Raw genomic sequence first — 13,719 nt, forward strand, 5'->3', positions numbered from 1 at the left:
TTGATGGTCAGCTGAAAGCAAACCTGTTCTTCATCCTTAAACCATTATCGTTTTTCGGATTACTCCTTACCCTTGTGAAAAAGATGAATAATTGGTATTAAAATGAGTGAGGAGCAATAATTTTGTCTGTAAATCTAAGGAGGGAATGTGACCTCCTAGAGGCCTCCACCCTGTGCCACACCCAGCCTACTGGGAATAATGTGTCCTCTTCTGCCTAAGCAGTCAAATGCTGTCAGGTACATACTTGCACAGCTTCACACAAACCCACAACACCATGGGAGGCAAAAACCAGCTCCTGTCTGGTAAGAAGGAAAAATTTAAAAAAAGGGGGGGACAGGAGCCATACTGCTTGAGGTGCCTGTACAGCACCTGGCACACTGAGCACTGATCTCAGCTGGTGACTGTGTGAAGCCAGCTAATAATCCCTACTGCTACTCCCAATATCAATAATACTCTGGCAGCCAGACTCTGTTACTGCAACTACATCATCTAGCAAAGCCAGGTAGAAAACCTGACTCTGCCACACAGCCTGTATAGACCAGATTTTCTACACAGACCAATTCACATTTTTAACTTCTTTTTTTGGTTTTTCCTTTTTTTTTTTTTTTGGTTGTTGTTGTTGTTCTTTTTTAACTTACCCTTCTTGATAACCACTGAGGAAAGCATTATGTTTATCTGTAGGAAATGGGCTACTTCTGTGACTGCCTGGAGAAACAGAAGCACTTCATGCAATTAGGCTTCCCCCTGTGCAGGGTTATGTTTGTTTGAATGGGGCCCTGAGTGTTTGTGTCCTCACCCCAGGATTGTGACATGGCGTTTTCCTTCTACACGGCTCCCTAAAATCCTGACACAGGAGAACCAAATGAACACAGCTGGGACCCTGCAGCTCTGGTGCTGCTCTAATTTGGCAGAACAAGGCAGCCTTGTACAACCCATCCACTAATGAAGTCAGGGCCCTTTCTATCAACATTGAATCAGCCTTAATGTCTCCAATGACAGCTCTGAGAAAAGCAATTTTCTCCTCTGCACTGGGTCAGAAGCAAATGTCTCACTTAAAAATCATCATTGTGACAGGATCTGATGTCATGGCCTTTCAGCCCCTTCTTAAAGATGGGTTTCACACTGGTAATGTTGTGATCTGCCCATGGTGACAAACAGTCTGGATAACCCTCATTACTCAGAAATTCAAATCTGAGCATCCTTCTTTGAAATCTGCCTTCAGGGGTCAGGTCCTGAGTGTCATCCAAGTCCTCCACTTGGGTTCATGGCCTAAAACCAAAGGCAGGATTTACCCTGGCGTAGCTTTAAGACTGGCTCCTCACACTTCACAGTTTGGTCACAAGCAGGAATTTTCCAGCAGAAAGAAATTCTTACTTTGGAATGGTTTGGGGGGTGGTAAAAAGCAAATTTGTAAAATTTGTTGCTTTCCATCAGTTATTTCCCACTAAAAGTACCAGTGCTGGATCTGGTGCATTTGGTTTAGGAAGTTAATTGAAGAATGGCTAGTAAATACATATACATATACATATACATATACATATACGTATACATATACATATACATATACATATACATATACATATACATATACATATACGTATACGTATACGTATACGTATACGTATACGTATACTTATACATATATTAATTATTTCTGGGGCCTGCCTGATCAGTCACTTACTTTTGAAACTAATTTCAATTGGTTTACAATATGGAGCTAAAACAAAGAAAATTACCTCTCTCAAACCAAATTCCTCAATACTCTGCAGAAAAAGATCTCTCATTTTTCTTGATTACAAAATATTTTAAAGTAAATTTTTAGTCATTCCAGAGACAGGGGAGTGTTAATGGGTAACTTACAGGCCTTCCTGGAACATAAGCACAGCAGGTTTCTGGTGCTCAGTGTAGAAGAAAGCTTCTGAGAATCTTCTCACCTGAGAGAGACACACAAATTAAACCTAAGATCTGCTGAAAGGTGGTAAGTGCCATCTAAGAACACAGCATTGACTATCAGGACCAGATTCCTTAGTGTTGCCATTAAAAAAAGAGTTCAATTCTGCTTCCTTTTCCCAGTCCAACACAAAGCAGCTGTTGTTGTTGCATATTTAGCTGCGAGGTAAGAAGACTCCCTTGACAATAAATCGAAGTTTGGTTATCTGCATCTTCTGAGTACTTTTCTCAAAGCTGTCAAATTTACCATTTTCCCCTGTATTGTTAAAGTTGGGAAGATTTACTCCTTTGCCACTGTACAAAAAAAAAAAAAAAATAATGGTAGGGTGAATTACTGAATTGGAACAATTCATAATTGATCCTCTCTTCTATGGGAACATCCATAGTGACTCTCAAACTACCACGACAGCAAAGGAAGTCTTACATATCAGTCCAGAGGAGAATGAACCCTATCAAAGTAGAAACACACCTGACTATGGCATGATACTTACAAACTGAGAACTCTTCAAATCTCTTCATGGACATTAGATCTTTTCAGTGTTGGATAATCAATTACAAAAGAGCCATGGATCAGAAGTGGCTGGCAGAGCACAGAGTGTGAAATAAGCTATAAAAAATTCAATGCTGTCATCTGCCCTGGAATAAGCTTTGTGTTTAAATGAATCAAGCATAATATGCAATCAAATGTACTGAGCTGTTAAACTGCAGCCCATACATTCCTAATAATAATTGTAAAAGTGACCTCTGTTATAGGGACAGAAAATGGCAGTGAAAAACCTGTCAGAGCCTCTCAGCATCTCCCTAAATCCCAGCTGTGCTTTTGCAAATGGCTTTACTGAACAAAGGACAAGCACCCCTTCAGAAAAGTCTGTTTCTTAAGAGTAGGACTTTCCATTTAGGGCTCTCAAGTCTTTTTCCAGAGGTGAAAAAGTATAATTACACACAGTTTATATGGGGAGGAACCAGAGCAAACAAATTGATGTAATTTGACAAAGGTCAAGAAGACAGTTGGCATCAGTCAAGGCTGGAACAAACCAGAGGCTGAGATTCACCTTGCTGGAGCTGGGAGCCCACAAAGTTGGGTCACTTCACTGAAAGTCACCCAGGTTCCCTCAGAGTCAAGGGAGACCTCATCAGACCAGCCAGGGGAGTTTCAGCACCAGGCACTCAGTCACCTCTTCCCGAATTTTATGCCCTATTTTTGCAAGCTCCATGGGAGACTCGTCCTGGTCATTCTGACCTCCACTATGACAGGTAGAACACAAGGTGAGGTGTCAATACCTACACTGCACACTCCTAATGCATCAAGGTGAATCCTGCCCTTTTTTCTACTGTCCCTATTCTAACAATTAGATCAGACTTTGAGTTCAGCTCAGGTGATGTGCTGAGCTGGTGTCTGGTCAATAAGCAAGAATGTCCTGATGGAAGACAGAACACTTGCTGAACTAATAAGATAAGCAGATCTGACAACATTCTCTCAAATGACAAGTGGTTTTGTACCTTCTTTATTACCAAGTACAAGAAGCAATTTCAACACCAACAATATTAATGTTTTGTTGTGTGCACTTCATTGTGAGAAAGGCAAATAGCTATATATATGACAGTGAAGTAAACAAACCATATTCCTTATGGTAGTTTTGTGAAACCCGTTGAGATGAAATTATATTTTTTAAATTCGTTACTGTGATGTTTGGGTTTTTCAAAACAAATGTTTATGATTTACAGATATCTATCAAATATAGGTGACATATACCCCTTCCTACCCACCTTCTTTTCTGTGTCTGATCCTGGTATTCAAAATTACTCATTTTATGTAGGATCCTGAGTCACATAAACTCACCATCTTCATTCCAGAAACTGAAATTTGAATCCTGAGCTTCACCTCTTCTTCCCCTCATCGTCAACTCTTGTTGTGCTCTCCCCATTTCATGTAAATAGTCACAGAGGCAGAATTGGATAGGAAATATATATCTAAATAAATCTCTATTGTTTGTCAGGAGGTGAACATTACAGAACTTGCTTTTACAAACTTCTTAAGATTACCCTTAGCATGTGATGTTCCTGAGTCAGATAAACTGTGACTTCTGGATGGAGTGTTGCCACCTCTAGGAACTGGGTCCACAGGGCCAGGAGGTGAGAGCAAAGCCAGGCAAGGTCCTTGCTTATCTGTTCTGCTATCTTCTCTGGATTGCTCAGCAGCTGAAGGACAGAAAGGAAATTAGGAGATCAAGGCTGCTTTGGAAAAGAAACATTTTGTACATCAGATTAAGTCCTTTTAGGAACAATAGAAACAAGAAAAATGTCTCTTGACTTAGGAATATTATTACTAAAGCTACCATTTTCAGTTATTTTACCCCAAATAAAACAGATGAGACATTTTATTTTTCTCTTTAAAATCTCAGATTTTAGTGAAAATGGTCTCAGCTGTGCAATTAGAGAGCAAGAAGTGGGAAGAGATAATTTTTTGCAGACACTTTACTGCAGGTGTAGTAACTGGGGGAGGGGGTGGAAATCAAAGCGTGTGGGTTCCAAATTATCCACCAGATGGTGCTGGATGCTCTGAAATGATAAACCGTGGCCAGACTCAACAAAAGGAGACCTCTCAGCCATGCCACATTAGAATACAGATGGGTAATTGAAGGGAAATTAAACAAGAAACCTCAAACCAAAACACCATCCTCACATGATGAAAACAGCCATTCCAGAGTGTGCTGTTGCCCATACCCCACCCCAGAATATGCTGGGTGTCTGTGTGCCCTCCAGCTCTGTGCTAAAGCTTTGCAAGAAAGCAAAGTCTCTGCACACCAAACCTCCTCATTTCACAATTTCATAGAATCATAGAATCATAGAATCATAGAATCATAGAATCATAGAATCATAGAATCATAGAATCATAGAATCATAGATTGGGTTGGGCTAAAGATCTGCCATGTGCACTACCTTGCACTAGATAGGTTGCTCAGAGCCCCATCCAACCTGGCCTTTAACATTTCCAGGGATGGGGCATCCACAGTTTCTCTGGGCAGCCTGTGCCTGTGCCTCACCACTCTCACAATAAATGATTTCTACCTTATATCTAATCTAAACCTGCCCTCACTCAGTTTAACACCATGCCCACTTCTCCGAGCACCATGCATCCTGTAAAAGATCCCTCTCCAGCTCTCCTGTTGGCCCCTTTAGGTACTGGAAGTTATTAAATGCTCTCCCTGGAGTCTTCTCCAGGCTGAACAAACCTAGCTCCCTTAACTTGTCAACTTCTTAATTTCTTTAATGAGAGACAGACATTGCATTTTACCTTCATTTTATCCACTGGTGACACTGCAAACTAAGCCATGATTAAAACCAAATTGTGTGTGAGTGAGAGAAGCAGAGAAAATTTGTGTGTGTGTAGATAAAACAGATATTGTCACTGTGTTTACACAGTTTGGATGCTATTCTGTTTTAATGACTTGCCCAAAATGTCACAAGCTCCAGCACCCATTCTGGTATGGGAAAAATCAGGGGGACACTGGGAAAAAAAAAAAAAAAAAGATCCTGTTTAAGCCTTTCCCTTTGCAGAGTCAGGGCCTGACTTTATTTATGGCATCTGATTTTATATGCTGTATGTCAGTGTTATTTTTTTTTTTTATTATTTGTTAAGTCAGTAAGCTGTTCCTTATATCAGAAACTGAAAGCTCAGTCTTCAAACAAGATGCATTATTAATGCAAGTCATTTTAGGAATAAGTGTGTGATGGCTATTTGTCCAGTTTACTGATTAGCAAATGTTTGAGTTTGTCAGGAAGGAAGGCAGGAAGGAAGGAAGGAAGGAAGGAAGGAAGGAAGGCAGGAAGGAAGGAAGGAAGGAAGGAAGGAAGGAAGGAAGGAAGGAAGGAAGGAAGGAAGGAAGGAAGGGATTTCTAATTGTGAGAGTCTTACTGCACTGAAAGTTAGTCCAAAGGACACTCTAGACTGTGTTGTCTGTCCTATACTCTTACAACTGCTAACTCTAGTAGGGATGAGCCCAATAAGTTATGCTTCTCTAAATCAATTTTATGTGAAATCAGATTTCCTTGAAAGTATCCAAGTCAGGGCTTAATAAATTTGTCATTTGAAACAGTTTTTAAAGCATGGCTGACAAACATTAGCTCACAATTTGTAACAGGAATGTAAACTGACTTCTCATTTGGCTTGGACTCATCTTCCCTCCTTTACTTATTACCAAATTCACTTCCCCAGGGAAATAGTGGAATCATCAACCCTGGAATTGTTCAAAAAATTAACAGGTGGCACATTATTTATATGGTTAATAGCATGGTGATATTGGGTCAAAGGCTGGACTTGATGATCTTGGAGGTCTTTTCCAAACCTAATGATTCTATGATCTTATGATAAATAAAATATATGAAATCTCTGATTTTTCCAGTGATCAGCTGGCACTTGCATTTCATCCTGGCAGTCTTGCTGACTTGTCTTTGTTTCACTTGAAATAAACTTGGCAGAAGCAAGTTCTAGAGAGTAATTCAGTCACTTCTGTGCCAAAATCACTATTTTGCTCCCATGATCCTCCAAACACATTTAGGTATTTTTATTTGAAAATATATGGTTGTACAATGTGCCAAAGTACATTTTCTCCTGTCAGCAGAAAAGCTATAATTGCAACCTACCCCAAATATTATATTTTTTTTGTCATCCTGGTACTTAGGGTAGGCTCACTGAAGGATGCTAGAATAATCCAGCTGGTTGCTTGTTAAAACTGACAGGAACACCTTATAAGCAACTAATCAAATTTATGCAAAATATTTGGTGGAAGAGAAACAGTAAACAAACTTTCTGATGGCACCAAATTCCCTTTTTCCTGCTCTGATATATTACTGGGCTGTCTCAGTGCACTTGAAAAATAGACCTGAAAAACCCATGGGCAGGTTCTGATGAAGGAAATACCTGCAGCTCCATACAAAGCTGGGATAATGTCGCTTCCACAGATAGCTCCTCTGGGAAAAAAAAAAAAAAAAAAAAGACATCAGGTTTGAGAACAGTGGATGTGAAATGTTAATTCTCTGCTGTCTATTTATGAGAGAAATCAGTCATTTGGTATTCTTCCTGACAGAAAAATTTCTGTTTGGGTGTGGGTACCCCACAACACACTTTTTATCCTGCAGGTGCAACTTCAACTCATGCAATCTGGACCATTAAACCAGTAGAAAATGTTGGGATTTTTTGCGACAAAGATAACAGAATTTTGTTAACTCTCTTTTACCAGAAGTTTGATTTTTAGCCTTTGGTATTTATGGCCAACTGTAGAACTGAATAGTTTGAGCAAATGATGTGCAAGGAATGCTTGTCCCTGGTGTGCTACAGAGGACTGTGTATCAACATCAAATTCCTGACTAGTAAAATATCAGGCATCTCTGCACTCCCTTGTGAAGTTGGAATTACCTCACCACTGCAAGCAGCAGGGTTTTGATGTAATCCTGAGAGAATCCAGCCCAGGGACACTCTGCTTTAAATGCACCACAAGCTATCAGGAAAAGGAGGATATCAATCAACTCTCCAACTTCAACAGCTTGATTTTCAATGTGGAAATTTCTAATGGTGTCCATAAAGAAACAAAGCAGGAACAGAGCACAACAATTCACAGACCAATCCCCTCCTCTATCCCCAAATGTCTCTTCTCAGATAGCACTAATAACTGGGAAAGGACAGACCAAGGTGGGTTACACCTTGAAAAGACTCAATCTGGGCTGGTAAAATTTGGGAAATAACCATTCCCACTTTTATTGTCTCAAGTAAGCTACTTTCTTTTTAAATATAGTACTCAGGAAGCTAGGAAAAATAATTAAGGAAGTGCAGAGATTTATATTCTTGGATTTATCTTAACCTTCTGTAAAAACTTATGAGACTAATGTGACCAATATAGATGTTACAATTGAATGAGCCATTTACATTCTTCCCCTGATCAGTGGAGAAATGCAGCACATACAAGCTGCAGTTCATTCCATCCCAAATTAGAAAGCACTACCTGAGTCAGATAAAATATTTCTAATTGGGCGTGTTTCACCCCAATGAATGTAAGGAGACACAAAAATTTGATTTATAGTCATCTTACTGCATGCATCTTACACCCCATAATTTTACTGACTTTTTGCAGCCGGTGTCAGAAGATCAGTCTTAAAACCAAATCTTTAGCAGATTTTCAGACCATGAATAAAATGATGCAAATAACACTCTGCTCAAGAGGCTAAAAAGGGTATTTGAATTTGCAAATTTTTATGCATTACAAGAAGTACATTTGCAAATGAAGTGCCTGTTTCAGTACTAGCATTCATTTCAAAGCCAGGAAAATGGTGTTTAGAACATAAGTATGTGCTCTGGGGTGGTCCTGGAGTTGTGGCCACTCATCCATGAAGAGCTCTGCCACCTCACAACCTATAACCCCGTCTGAGTGAACCACAAATCCTCTATTATCTACACCTGATAACCAAGATCTATAAAGTAGTTTTGTTGCATGTTGTGTTCTGTCTGAGAGCTCATAAGCTGCACACTAAAATGCTGTTTTGTTGTTTTTTTTTCTCTTATAGTTGGATTGAATAACACACTATATATGTGGGAAATATATGTTGGGGAACAAGAGATGAAGTGGAAAATAGGATCTATCAAGCTCACAAGTGTGTGCAGCATAATGCATTGTGCTTGATAATTCCTATATAAAAGGACTATACTGGAAAATATTGCTCCCTTTTGAAACCTGCTGACCTTTGGAACCGGCCCTCCTAATGTAATTATCTCTGCAACATAACAAAGCTGAAAACTTCAAAACCTGCACACCACAGAAATACAGACATAAAATCCTAGATGCGAAATTATGAGGCACATTCCTTGAATTCAAAGAAACAGGTGAGACAGCAGGATTTGAATGAGATGAATGAGTCTCATTTTCATAGGTCCTCATGCTGTCATTGAAAAGATGACTAAACACAAATTCCAGAACTCCATCCTATAAATCCAGCCAGCCTGCACATTAGACCTAACAGGCTTGACCAGCCAAAAAACCCTTCTGCCAGTAAAACAGAAAATCTATTAAACAATTGAATTAGGAAGAAAAACAGAATTTTGAAAAGCACGTCATAATTGGCAGTGGAGAAATGCATTGTGAGTTATAAAGAAGGGAGTATAATTTAAACATATTTGTATCACCTTTCAGATTTTTCTTTTCAATTAAAACAAAAAAAAAAGTTTTTTCAAGAGAAAAAAAAATATGTTAAGAGTCTTCCCAAGGTTTCATGGTCATTCAGAACTGGAAATTACACTTTTCAAAATGCAACTGAGGCCAAAAATCACCAAAAGGCAAATATTCTGAGAAATTTATCAAAACATTTTATCCATCTACACATCAGGCCACATCCTTTGAAAGGATTCACATAATCTGAGGAGCCAGTGATCTTTAACAGCAAAAATAAACACTAATCAGAAAACACAAATGAAACTCCCTTAAAGTCTCTGAACAGACCAAGAATTTTGGTACTAAAATATGTGTTTAAAAATGCAGCACTGTAAAATATTCACTGATATTAATGCTTTTTCACTTACCCAACTTCAGCTGTGGTAAATCAGGAATCTCATTCATTATGAGGGTGTAGTACGTGTGAAGACCCCTTTGAGCATTCAGGAGCAGAAGACAGAGATCCTTATGCCACTTGTATGCATGCTGCATGCAGTTTTCAGATGGGACATAAAAGCTGCCCTGCATAGCAAAAGTATCAAGAAAATAAAATAGAGAATTAAAATTCATGGTCTCCATTTGTGTGACAGGTTTCCACAAAAATCCAGTTGTGCGCAGTCATGAATCCCTTTATACAAAAGTGATATGACAAGGGGTAGTGGCTTTAAACTGAAAAAAAAAAAGGTGTAGGTTTAGAAAGGATAATATTAGGAAGAAAATTATTCATGGTGAGGATGGTGAGGCCCTGCACAGGTTTTCCAGAGAAACTGTGGCTGCCTTATCCCTGGGGGTATTCAGTGCCAGGCTGGGTGGGATTTGGAGTGACCTGGCCAAGTGGAAGGTGTCTCTGCCCATGGCAGGGGATTTGAACTAGATGGTATTTCAGGATCCTTCCAATCCAAGCTATTCCATGAGTCCTTCAATTCAAATCAAATGGATGGCACCAAAGAGAGATTTTAACCATCCCAACCTCCCAGCCACCCAACTATCTAGATGTGTAATCCAATAGCATCTCATTCTACATGTTCATTTTGCCCAAACTATAACAAAACTACTAGGTCTCAGCAAGGCTGTAAAATGAAAAGACCCTCAGACCAAACAGTCCAACAGAGAAATGTTGGAAATGTCCATCCCACATGTCCCACTGTGGAGCACAGCACAGAGTCCTTGTGTGAAATACAGAGGGTGTGAAATACACCCACTCTGCTGGAGGAGGAGGGGTGAAAAGAACTATAAAGATGTCTACATTCACTTTCCTTTTCCTCTTTATCACTTCCTACAAAGGTTATAGCTTGATGGTACCTTGGTGTGCTTTGTTATCTGTACTAGTGAACAAATGCAGATGGCATTGTTATCAATAAATATGAGCCACTCTGTACTCCAAGATCAATGTCTGTCTTAGTCTATCTCTTGTGGGAGAATGTAATTGGATAGATCACAGCATATTTAATACAAATATTTCCCAAACAACACTTTTATACTTAGAATGCAAGCTGAAGTTTCATTAGGGAACCATAAATCAGAAGTTTTCACTTCTGTTAAAAGATGCTTGTATAAATTACAGATATGTGAAATTTGAACTGCTTGTTTTTAAAGCAAAACTACTTCATAATCCCTGGGTTTGTGAAACATGGACAATCTGCAGCTTAGTTCACTGGTCATCACTGCTGTGGTAAGAATACAATTCCTACAGGCCAGCCAGGTGCTGACTGCATTTTTGGACAGTCCCAAAATCTGCACATGTCCAGGAGCAACAGAGAAGAACCAACTATATGCCGGCACATCTCCTGTGTCTTTCTCCCTTTTCTTCCCTAAAACCTGTATTTCACAAATCTGCACCTGAGCCAGGGTGTTTCCCTCATGCAAATCTTCAAGGAGTTAATGAGAATTCTCTGGTAGGCACAAAGGCAACTGCTCTCTAAACCTGCAGAGAAACAGATGATGATCGTTGACAGACCTGGGTGTTCTTCAAAGGTTTCAAAATCTCCAGCCTCAGCAGGAATATGTTTTACTCTCACCATGGCCAAAACAAAAAAAGAGAGCATAAAGAAATGCTGCACAAAACAATAGAAAATTGGAAGTGGATTGATGTACAATGTCACAATGTCATGAAAATATGCCCTCCTTTATTATTCACTGTTGATTTTTTTTTTTAGGTAGAAATAGGTCTGGCATTTAAATGCTACACTGATGAGAAGAAGGAAGAAAATGAGTTAATTTAATGGTTTATATGAATACTATGGCATAGTGTTGTGCATGACTACACTTTAATTGGTCTATATTCAGCCATTTCTTGGCATAGATTACAGTTTAAAAATAAAAAGCAATAGGAAAATACACCTCCGGGTGGGCTTAAAGCTTGCGTGAATTAATGTTTAAAATATTGCTCAATTAGTCCAGTTTTGAATTCTTTAGCATTTGTCTTCCTATCTTATGGTGCTTTTTCAAATTTGTCCTCAGCTGGTTTACACTGGACAATTGACCACATGTTCTAAACTGCAAAGATTTAGAAGCACTGAGTATAACCACAATAGGCAAGTAAAATTTTCTCCAGCATTTCTCTCCATTGCAATGAAAACGTTCCTCAAATTACTGTAAAATGTGGATGGTATACCTGTGTGAATAGAGAGCTGAAAAGATTGCTCCAAGCTCTCTTTTCTCTTCCTGTCCCAGCTCTCTGGGAAGAGTGTGCCAAAAAAGGTGCTGTGCTTTGAGAATGCCATTGCATGAGAGGAACAGAGCTGCACAGACCAGGTTGTGCTGTGCATGAGTAAGAGGGCATATCATTAAGCATTTTGATTAAATTCTATTAAATAGCAACTGGCTTTGAAACCCTGTTGTTTAATGGGGACATCCATTCCAGAAAAATCTTTCTGCCGAGGTGGAAAGTGAGTGTGACAGAAAAAAAAGTGACAAGCTCCAAATTTCTGGTACTTCAGTGACTTAAAGATATTACTGCTCTCACAGGATAGCTTCTGCTTCTTCTGAAAGCTGTCACTCACATAAAGGATGCAGAGCAGGACATTACAGAGATTATTAAACCCACCTCAGGGACAGTTTAAACTAATGTGAGGTAAGGTCTGTACATCTTCATCTGCAAGGACCCCAGCAGGGCAGGCATCTGTCAGATGATGCCATTATAAACTACAGCAGCTAAATCAGCTTATCCATCACTGTTCAGTAAGCTGAGAAATGTCAAGAAATATCTTCCTTTGGGGACGGTCTAAAGATTACAGACCTTTCCCATTTGCTATTTTAATTGCCTCTTCTGTGCATTTATTCATGTGATCCCCTATTTCCTTGCCAATAGCTTGAAACAAAGATTCAGACTACAGCACTAATAAATTGAGTTTGGCAACAAATATGTCGTGCTGTTCTAAGGAAAAACACTGCTGCAAAACCAGCTCTCAGGAAAAAACAGGGGCTATGACCCATTAAACAGCTACAAAGTGCTCACCTTTCCAGGTTTCTTCACTCAGGATGACAAATATTGGTTTACTTTTGGTTAAGACAAATCTCTCATTAAATCAAAAAATAATACTGAAGCTGAAATCCCACTTTGCACAAAGCCTGATGGCTGCTCTGGGCTTGTAATATCCACCATAAAAGTACATGTTGGTTTCCTTTGTAAATATTCTCATGACTAATTCCTTTGGCCTACTGTTATTTTAATCTCATTAATTTGTAGGTAGAGAGATTCTTCTATGCTGATCATAAAATGAATCTGTGCTGATTTCCTTTTCCAAGGTCCCCTCTGTCTATAGTGGTAGACTGAGTCTCTGGCTTTTGCCCTTTTACATTTCTGAAAATTTTAGGAGGACATGAATTCCTGACAAATTTCACTTCAAGCCTTAAGACCTAAAGGTCCTCTGATAGCAAAGATGGATGGAGACACAGAAGCCAATAGCACTGACACAAAATTATTTTTTTCCATTGTGCCAACATTATTAGGCCAAAATAGATCAAAAATTCTCTTTAGCCCTCCTTTTGTTCTGAAAGAATTTATAAAAATATTCTGTATTTTTTAAGCAGCAGCCAAATTAAGTTCTGCCTGCATAACCTTACAACACTCTTGTAGTCCTCCTGAGTTTTCTGCAACTTCTCCCGAAGGTAAAGAACTCTCTCCAGCTAAAGAGCTCTGAAGCTCTTTTCTCATGAAGAATCCTAAGCCTATAGGCATAATTTCTCCATTTCCATATTTACTGTGATCATCATCAATCAGAGAGTCATAGAAGGGTTTGGATTGGAAAGAACCTTAAAGATCATTTCATTCCAAAGCCCCAGCCATGTGTAGGGAGATCTCACACTAGATGATCACATAAATAAAAAAACTAGACAAATGTGAGATAAAAAATACTACCTAGTGTTTTGAAAATGTAAAGGCTTCAGTTCACTTTGATCATGATGTGCAAAGCTGGACCCTAACACTGGATTATCACTGACCCTTGTCCATCTACCCTCTAAGCTGGTCTTCTGCTAGATTTACTCAGCCAAATAAAATAGCCTTCAATATCAACAAACAAACAAACTAAATATTGTTTCCCTCTGTTGAATATATTTAAGTAAATCA

At 39.0% G+C, this 13,719-nt stretch overlaps 1 protein-coding gene across 1 annotated transcript in view; it reads right to left on the reverse strand.

The window, feature by feature from the left end:
* The window catches only part of FAM135B (family with sequence similarity 135 member B), a 124,510-nt gene that overhangs the window by 15,339 nt on the left and 95,452 nt on the right, over positions 1–13,719 (reverse strand). The window contains exons 7-10 of the mRNA XM_062504138.1: positions 9,518–9,671; positions 6,872–6,921; positions 3,994–4,149; positions 1,861–1,934 (exon numbers count right to left, since the gene is read on the reverse strand). Coding sequence (XP_062360122.1) covers positions 1,861–1,934; positions 3,994–4,149; positions 6,872–6,921; positions 9,518–9,671 — 434 coding nt within the window. The remainder of the gene's footprint in view (positions 1–1,860; positions 1,935–3,993; positions 4,150–6,871; positions 6,922–9,517; positions 9,672–13,719) is intronic.

The sequence above is a fragment of the Cinclus cinclus genome, chromosome 1, assembly GCF_963662255.1.
Source record: "Cinclus cinclus chromosome 1, bCinCin1.1, whole genome shotgun sequence".
NCBI classification, from domain to species: Eukaryota; Metazoa; Chordata; class Aves; order Passeriformes; family Cinclidae; genus Cinclus; species Cinclus cinclus.